Source organism: Vigna unguiculata, chromosome 9, assembly GCF_037176805.1.
Source record: "Vigna unguiculata cultivar grain cowpea cultivar isolate G323 ecotype 2 chromosome 9, ASM3717680v1, whole genome shotgun sequence".
NCBI classification, from domain to species: Eukaryota; Viridiplantae; Streptophyta; class Magnoliopsida; order Fabales; family Fabaceae; genus Vigna; species Vigna unguiculata.
In genome coordinates, this window is record NC_140800.1 from 11,861,514 (window position 1) to 11,871,464 (window position 9,951).

The 9,951-nt window shown below is 28.4% G+C and overlaps 1 protein-coding gene across 1 annotated transcript; it reads right to left on the minus strand.

Annotated features, from left to right (window-relative positions):
• Positions 1 to 5,443: 5,443 nt before the first annotated feature.
• TRP1 (tryptophan biosynthesis 1) lies at positions 5,444 to 9,652 on the minus strand. Its single transcript, XM_028086852.2, has 10 exons — positions 9,377 to 9,652; positions 9,146 to 9,289; positions 8,918 to 9,079; positions 8,755 to 8,838; positions 7,817 to 8,005; positions 7,045 to 7,135; positions 6,641 to 6,700; positions 6,416 to 6,534; positions 5,857 to 5,991; positions 5,444 to 5,774 (listed from the first exon to the last, which is right to left on the minus strand). Exons 1-10 carry the CDS (start codon positions 9,563 to 9,565, stop codon positions 5,742 to 5,744), a joined length of 1,206 nt encoding a protein of 401 aa, XP_027942653.1. The 5' UTR covers positions 9,566 to 9,652; the 3' UTR covers positions 5,444 to 5,741.
• Between the last annotated feature and the right edge of the window lie 299 nt (positions 9,653 to 9,951).

Genomic DNA, 9,951 nt, shown 5'->3' on the forward strand with positions numbered 1-9,951 from the left:
ATTACGATATTTCTTTTAAATTAAGTTTTTCCTAACTTAGTATGAAAATTAACTTTAAGGATTTTTTTTATGAAATTGTCATTAATCTTTATTATACTTTTCTCAAATTAGTATAACTCTACGTCATAAAATGTTGGTATTTTATATTTTTCACTACATACAATGAATTAGTTGAATAATCTTTGATTAGAAAAGAAATTATTATAATACCCATTTTGTGTGAATTCAATTAATTAGAAAAAATTAAAAATTAATAAGTGTAAATTACGAAAATAGTTTAAGTAAAAAAAATAAAAAGTTTTTTTTAATTAACAAATTATATATAAAAATTTAAATTAACATCCTGAATTTTTTTTTCTAAGATCCACAATTGCATAACAGAACAATCTTTTATTACTTCTCACTTAAGGAAAAAACAAGCTCTGATAGTACGATATTACCAAAGCATAAGGAATAGGCAAATCCTTCCCTGTCACGCAAATAATTGATAATAGAAAAACATACTCGTTTTGCTCCGGAAAATTTAAACACCTTGTCTATATTTGTGTGTTTTAAAGCCGTGAAACACGCAATCAAAAGGGACATATACCAGGTATCACTAAAAAAAATCATTAAATACTAATTAATTTTAAACACTTAAATAATTAATCACTATATTAACTAATTAAATATTATTTAATAAACTAAAATTTATTGATATCAAAATTAGATTTTAGTTTCTTGTTATTATTAATTTTAAATTAAATTTTAGTTATTTACTATTATTAATTTTAAATTTAAAATTGCAGACTAATTTAAACTCTAATTATTTGATAGCTAAAAGGTTTATCATCAGGCACAAATCATTTAGAGATATTTCTCAATGCGTAAAACAGCTTAGGATTGCAGGGACTAAGAATAGGTTTGTTAATTGTCTTAAAGACTTCTAGGCAAAGATAATAATGAATAAGGACAATTTATCTCCTCAAGCAATCCATTTTGATCATTTTAGGATATATGGGTGTTTTTTTCTTTTTCTTGTATATAATCAATGATGAACATCTAAACTTGATCCAAATTCGAAAAATTGTTGTTGTAAGTTATGTCAAAGACATGAAAAGGCTTTTGTACTTTTTACTTTGAAGAGCTTTTGTCTACCTTTCAAGAGACTATAACTATTTCGGACAAAGATAGATAGATGGACGGGACATTATGGAAAAGAGATGATCAGTCATTGTGTAAGGGCTAAACATAGGAGTTGATTGAAATTCTTGTGGACAAAGAAGCTATTTGGGTGCAAATGGTTGTACAAAAGGAAACGTGTAATTCTCTTCGAACTGATATTCAAGCATGGATTTAAGTTCTACCTCAAATGGAAATGATAAACTTAAATATCATATAAAGAAAAAGATTCAAAAATCTAATATTTTAAGGATTTTGGTTAAAAGTGGTGTCATTTTCTTATATGAGTTGAGTTTATGTCACATTTATATAATTTCTCCATAATGAATCTCCTCAGAAAAAAAAAAAAAAAACTATCAAAGTCGAGTTCGTCTGGGTGACTGACTTAAACGTTGAAACAATAACAATAGTGGTGGATCTTCAACCAATATTTTGGGGTGTCAAAATTTTAGTTGAATTATTCTTTTAGTTTATTTTTTCGTCCAAAAATGTCAAGTTGGTTCTCTAATTTTTTTACTCTCAATTTGGTCCCAATTTTTTAAAAATTGGTGCAATTTGATCTTTTTCGTTAAATTTCTTGAAACAAAACAATGATTTTTCATCAAAATTGACATTAGGATTATGTCAATTACACCAACAACAAAAACCATCTTTATTCACAATTTCAATTTTGATGAAAAAACCTTAATCTAATTCGAGAAATTTAATAAAAAAAAGGACCAAATTGCATTATTTTTTAAAAAATCGAGACCAAATTGAGATTAAAAAAATTTGGAGGACCAACTTGATATGTTTGAATAAAAATAAGAACCAAAAGTGTAATCCCAAAATTTTTATATAAACTAGTAAAACCATTGTATTTTTTTTTATGATAATAAAATAATAATTATTGTTATTATTATAATTATAAAATTAATTATAAATAATTTTCATTTATAATGATTACATTTAAAAGAAAAAATAATCAAAGTAAAAAAAGGGTTAAATTAAACAAATGATCACTTAAAAGATAATATTAATAAAATAATTTTTTTTATTTAAAAAATATTTAAAAGGTAAAATTGAAAAATAGATGTGGACAAAAAATAAGACTTTTTCTTATGTATAAATATAGATGAATAAAAGTTTTTTAGAATATCAAAGACATAAAATATATTAAAAATATTAAATTTTTAAAAAATATTTAAAAATTATATAAATATAAAAAAAAATTGGGGGTTGTCATGACCCTCCTTAGTCACAATAAAGATCCATCAATGAACAATAACACATCACCGCAACAATAACAATAACAACAATGGTATAAGTAAAATGTTGTACACTTGAGAGAAAACATCCCATATGAAAGGTACTCACTCTTGAGGGATAAATTGTTGAAATTAATCCAGTTTAAATTTCACTTTGGATAGAAATGACAAAATGACAAAGTTAAACACGAAATGAATGTGAAAACTATCTTTTTCAATGGAGACTTAGAAAAGAATGTTTATATGAGTTCTCAATTGAAAGAAATAAACACAAGGTGTGTAAATTAAATAAATCAATATACAAACTTAAACAAGCTTCCTATCAATCTTATTTGAAGTTTAATGATCATTTATTTTGGATTTAAGGAAAACATTGCTAATTAGGATATTTATCTAAAAACCGGTGAGAGTAAGGTTATATTTATTTTGCATGTTAATGATATCTTGCTTGCAGCTTGCAACTAAGATGATCTTAGTCTTCTTCATGAGAGTAAGAAGTTCATTTCAAGAAACTTTCAAGAAAGTTTGAAATGAAAGGTATGAGTAAGGCAAGTCATGTGATGGGAATGAAAATATTCCTAAATAGATATGAAGGAATATTATTCTTATTTGGTAAAACTTATATCAATAAATATTAGAGAGGTTTAAAATTGACAATACTAAAAATAAGACATGTTTAGTCTCATTCAATTCTCTATTAATGATTTACGATATAAGATAAAAAAAATTTCATATGTATTTTTTTTAAAATTATTATGTGTACTTAGACTTGTACTCCAAAACACTATTTATATAAAAAAAATAGAACCAATCCAATTTTGTACTAAACTTATTGAATTGAATAACTAATATTTCTTGAGTTGTATTGAATAACTAATATTTTATTATTGAAAAAATTGTCGAGGAAAAGATGACAAAATATTATTTATTTTGTATGATCATCCTATACACTTTTAATTCGTCGTGAATATGAAATAATATTAACATAAAAGTCACAAGAATACATAAATTAACCTTTTTATGTTTTCTAGGACTCGTGTATATAGAAACTATGATATGATTTGCAGAAATTGATACAATGTTTTTGGGAGAAAGACATACCTTGACTTGAGGCAGAGGCATAATTAAGTTGAATAATTAATGCAGTTGAGAAAAGAAGCAAAGTTAGGTTTAATTTATAAGATCATGAAGAGAAGGTGAATGAAGATGTGTTATTATGCATGAACGGTTAAACGTAAGGACTATAATAACTTCCACATTGGGTGGTTTGTGTGATAAAAAGATAGAACGTTTTGAACGCAAAAGACTCCAAACAAATGTTGTATACAATGTTCCTCCTATCTTCACCTATAAAAATAATATCCATTATGATGCAAAACATGATTGTTGAAGATTAACTAGATTCATATAATTATAATTTTAAGTATGATCATATAGACATTTCAATAAATGAAGTGTATAATGGTTCGTCACAATTTTAATGTATACAAATAATCAAGAGTTTATTTATATATATATATATATATATATATATATATATATATATATATATATATATATATATATATATATATATATATATAATCATTAACCATTCATATACGGTGAACATTTGTTTCAATCACAATAATAATCATGATTGACTTTCTTTTATTTTATCTCAATATAATTTTTATTTTTGTGCTGAATTTATATTTATTTTTATTGTTTGTGTTTGCGTTTCTCATTTAGCTTTTCTGATGATTTAATAAAAATTATTTATATACATTTTATTTTATAAAAAAAAAGTATTACTTTCATTTATAATTATAGTTTATATAAGATAATTATAGGCATTTATGTTATAAATTAAATTCAAATGCTAAATTATACAATACGCTGTGCATTTATTAGGATTGGAAAGTATGGTTGAAAATGCTCTGATGGATTTATGATAAATTGAAATAATTATGATGCAGTAACTTAAACTTTTACAAAAAAGAAATGTTCTTATTTAATATTTAAGATTAAGTAAGTATTTTTCCTTTTAAGTATATATCTTTTGGAGGTACATTTGCATGTGAAATAGTATAAAAGTTATAAAATATCTAGTATGATTAAATTCATATATTTATTAAATATTAAATATTAAAATTACTATAAAAGTTTTGGAAGTATAGAAACTTTTTAACTCTAACATTTATATACATATTTTATATTTATAGAGGTGTACTTACTATTTCAAAAACCTAAGATAATGTATAAATAATTATTAATGTGTAAATCAAATTTTTTTATTTAATAAAAATATATTTATATTTTTACCATAATAATTTATTTTTAAAAACAAGATGTAAGTATTTAACGTTTTAAAAAGCAATTAATTTATTTTTTATGATAAATTTTGATTTTTTTAAAATTTAAACTTAGGTAATATAAGTAATATGATGACTTCAGTAACAGAAAAATCTACATATTTGTCAATTGGGTAACAATTTCTTCATATCAAAGAAACGGAGGTGAAAACAGTTAACATATAAATGAAAGCATTTGAGGTGAAATCATACATTAACGGAGTGATTTTGTATTCATTTTAGAAATTTCTTAATCAAAGCATAAGGGGGTTTGAGCTTGAGCACAGATGAAGGCATAACACAATATTAATTTCCACTTCTTGTTAACAACTTAATGTGTTCAATAAATGTATGAGAATAAACAAAAAATTTCCTTTTTGAAATGGAAAGGACCAAAACTTTATTTTTTAAGATTTGGATGATTTATAATATTCTAATATATCTTATCATAATTAAAGAATATCATTAAAAAAGAAGGGAAATGAGAACTTCTTGTAACAAGACAGCTAGATGATCTGACCTCTCCTATTTCTCAAGGTGTTTTATTATTACTATTTTATAAAAATAAAAGAGAAAAAAAATACTAAATAGCTTTGAAACAACATAATTTCTAAATTATAAAGGAAATTTCATTTTTCACCTTCCTTTTAGATTTATAAGCATAGAACTATAAGCAAGGGAAAACAAGGTACTCCAATAATATAAAGAAAAGCACAAAGTAACCTTTTTTGCAACAATTCCACTCAATGAATCCAAGCATTATTAGCATCTTGTCTTCACGGAATCTAACAGAAGCTCTCAAAGCTCAAGGTTCTTTTTTTACAGGTACAAAAATAATCCATTTTCTATGTCACTTTTTTGTTACATTAATGTAAAATAATTATGATCCTTCTGTCTATTCTAAAACATTTTGCACAGTACTGAGATTGTTTTTGTACATCTCTGTAAATCATGTACTGTATGAAGTCTGAAATTACAAAACTCAAACCTGAGTCACGATTCAAACATCCATGCCCACATCATCTTTAAATTTCTGCAAAACAATAGAGGAAAAGAGATTAATTAGTTAATACAACATTGTAACTGAGTAGGTCAGAATATCACTCTGAACTCACATTAGAGATATCCTTGAACAAGTTGAGAGTTTTTAGAGCCTTCCCTGATTGTTGTGTTTCACGCGCCACAGCCACCCCTTCAGCTAGGTTCCTTACACGGCCACAAACCAATAGAGCTGCTGCTGCATTTAGAATCTAACCATTTTGTTTGCACAGCACAATTAAAAGAAAAGAACATTCATCAGAACTGAGTCATGTTTTGAACGTATCATAGAAGACCAGAACATTCATACAGAACGAAACAAGTGTAAAAATATAAATACTTGATGCAGAAGGATCATCCTCATCTTATAAGTCAGGTTTTTAGGATTTGATTAAAGCCTAAACTACTTTGTAAGGTGTGTTACAATCAAAATAATGTGCACATAATTTGAAGGTAACAAAGGTTCACGTTCCATCTCAATCAAAGTTTCATAAACTATCAGTTAAAAGCATCATGCATATATTTCACTCCATCCCTAGCATGTTCCCACCACCTACTCAAAGATATCATCCTCTCAGCCCCAAAAATAATTTAAAAGAAACAGAAAAAAAAAAGGAAAGGAAACGGATTACTCACTAAAGCATTTGCAATAGGCCCTCTCTCTCCCCCTAGAACTCGTTTCAGAACCTCTGCATTGTACTCGGGATCACCACCTTTTAAGTCCTCAATAGTACAACGAGGAATGTCAAAGTCCACTGTTCCAATAAAAGATCCATTATATCACTCAATTAGCCGCAAGAGAGCTATATTAATTTACTCCATAACAGAAACAGATAAAACCATAAATTGACATATGCTTACGGGGATCAAATGAGAACTTATCAACCCTGTCAGCAGTAACATCAAGCACTAAACCAGGTCCTGCATGTAATGCAAATAATAAGATCAGATATAGTACCAATTTAGAAAAACTTCTCAAAACACAGTTATGAGATGAGAAAATATGGTGATAAAATGAATCAACCTTCTCTTCTCATAAGTTAAATTATTCACCATTAACTTTTTTAGAAGTTTTCTCGTCTAACTTCCATAAGTTGAAGCACATAACTTCATTCCAGCTCACAATAGGAGTTTGATTCGCTTTTTAACCACTTTATTTCTTCTCCAGTAGTAAGTTCTTATGGAGAAGTTTATTCATAATAGGCTTAAGATATTCATGACTCTGAAAAATTGTTTCTGATGCAGAAACAAGCTAGAGATCTTACCAAGAGGACTCATCTCATCCAAACCTTCAGAGTGAACAACTAAAGCCCTTTTCATGCCAAATCTGTTGAGTGCTTTAGCCATTTTGGAGACCTATCCAGAAGAACATGACAAATAGCTAATTAAGGATGACATAAACCATTCAGCCTCTATCTTCTTTTTAAGGAAAAAGATACAAAATTAATAAACAAAAGCAAATGTTTCTGGAATAAGAGTATAAAAAACCACATAATCCATAATGTTTATTTGACAAATAGAATTGCCCAATAAAACAACTCAAATTTGATTTGTGGTACAATCTCCTCAGTTAAACATAAGGACTCTACATGGATGAATTGTTCAACCAATGGATTATAGAGATCTTTAGAAGGATACATATAAAGAAATGATGAAGGAAAAAGAAAAACAACACTAGTCGGAGTTCAAATGCTTCACAGGCCAAGTTTTGGAATAAAGAAGAAAAACAAATATTAAAACAAGTTGATAACACAAAAGAATTCAACTTGTGGGTAGGATTTCAATGTGAACATTACTTCAATTTTCAACCTAATTTCAAAATTATAAATCTTCACATTCCAAATTTAGAGCAAATAGTCTTTTATATTATATCCTTTAATGATTTAGATATTCTATCCTTAACTCAATTTTGGCTTACTAAAATCTTGAAAAGAAGATTACTCTGTATGTAAATGATTTTGAGTGATACAAAAGTCATTGCTGTAAGATTATTTGAAAAATTAACAAGTAAAACCTGTAAGACAGGACGACACTTACCAAGTCCTCTGTGTATACTCCAACAACTGCAAAAGGTGCACGTGCTGGATTCAACATTGGACCCAATATGTTGAATACAGTTTTGATCTTTAACTTCTTTCTTATTGGCCTGACAATCTTCATCGACGGGTGATATTTTGGAGACATCATAAACCCAATCCCAGCTTCACTCACACACTTCTTTACTCCCTAATTCACAAAACAAAACAAAACAAAAACAAATAAGAAAACACATCAATAAATAACAATTTCTGTTCAATAAATCCTATCGATGCTAGACAAACACATACAAACATATAGTCAACATACACAAAAAATGCGTATCACTGAGCAATATATGCATTAGACCTTAACGAACAAACTCACCCACCTCTATTATTTTTGAAGTTAATCCGAAATACACCACAGTATTATAAAGTATCAATTTCATTATATAAATTCAAATATAACAGAAAGATTAGCATTGTTATTTGTTAATATAATGCAGCAGTAGTCACAATTCCAGCTTTGTGACAATCTCTGATATTACAAAATAAAGACAACTTAAATGCATTTGCTCATGTGTTTCTAGCCTTGTTTTCCAATTAGAGTTAAAGTATCACTTGGACTATATGTATAATAAAGGTTTACATCAAGGGAGCTTTTGGTAATCATGATTCCTGAAATTCATATATATTAAAAATCATGATTCCTAAGAACGATTAACACCTATTTGATTGGCCCTGTATATTCTTTGGATATGTAGTGTCAAAATCTTTAATTATTTACCACATAAATAATTAATAAAAGTAATGTTATTTTTTTCTCAACTTGGGAAAGTTAAATAATGCAGCTTTTTTTTACTGCAGTAAAGCCCTCTCTCCTTCTAGCATGAAAACGATTTTATGGGGAAAAAAATATAAAAAAAAAAAAATTGGTAATTGATATCTTGCACTAACCTCAGGACCTAAATCAATCACCACTCCCAGAGCTTCTAACACGTCTGCACTTCCACACGCTGAAGAACTTGACCGGTTCCCTTGCTGCAACACATCACCCTTTCAAATTTCAACCACATAATTTCAATTCACTCACACAGTGCAACTTAACAACAGCAAACACCTTCGCAACTCTGGCACCGCAAGCCGCCGCGAGAACGGAAGCCCCGGTTGAAATGTTGACGGTGTTGGCACCGTCGCCTCCGGTTCCCACAATGTCCACAACATCGTTCAAGCCCTCAACCTTCGTGGCATGTCTCAACATTGCCCTTGCCAACCCCACAACCTAGGAATCCACAAAAAACAATTAAAAATAAACAAAAACTCAAACTTTGCGAACACAAACACTCACTTCTTCATAAGTCTCTCCTTTAGCTCTGAGAAGCACAAGAACCGCGCTGATTAAGGCCTCGTTTGGGTCGTGAAGCAGCGAGTCCAAACACGCTTCGGCTTCATCTTCCGACAAATTCACCCCGGAAATCAGCGTTTCAATCAGCTAGAATAGCGTTTTAGATTTAAATCAACAAAACGGAAAAAAAAAATTACGAATTACGAATTAAAATCTAATGAATTGTGGTTTGACCTGGGGGAGAGTTTGAATGGAGGTAACTGCATTGCCCGAAACGGTGGCGTTTGAGGAGGCAATCGAGGTGGTTTGAAGTAGGGGTGAAATTGGGTGAGCAAGGAAACGGTGTCGTTGGAAGTTGAGATTGGAATAGGGTGAAGGCAATGGAAGAGTGAAGGGAGAGAAGAGAGATTGTGCTTGTGGCATGATGAAGAAGAATTGAGTTTTTGTTAGAGAGATTGTTAGTGAATAATGATAGAGAGAAATAGCATTTAAAGAACTCACATGTTAAATATGAAAAATGAAAATAGTGATTCATATGATTAAATCTATAAATCTACGATTAAATTCACATTTAATAAGTGAGACAAATAATTTTTTCTGTTATTAAAAGTTTCTGACAAGATTTGGAATCCACCAGTAGTGAGATGTTCATGTGATCCACACTTTTCCATTTTTTAATATATTTTATTTTTTGTGTAAAAAAAATTTGCCTGAGAAAGAAACAGTTGTGATTTTGAAAAGGTAAGTAGGTGAGGAGTTAAAAACAAGAAAAAAGAAAGGTTAGAATGTTTAGAGAATAAAATAAATTA

Coding starts and splice junctions, on each gene's coding strand:
- TRP1 (XM_028086852.2), bottom strand. CDS start 9,565: ATGCCACAAGCACAATCTCTCTTCTCTCCCTTCACTCTTCCATTGCCT. Junction 8,839..8,917: donor GCGGTGCCAGAGTTGCGAAG/GTGTTTGCTGTT, acceptor GATGTGTTGCAG/CAAGGGAACCGGTCAAGTTC. Junction 6,701..7,044: donor GGATGAGATGAGTCCTCTTG/GTAAGATCTCTA, acceptor CATTACATGCAG/GACCTGGTTTAGTGCTTGAT.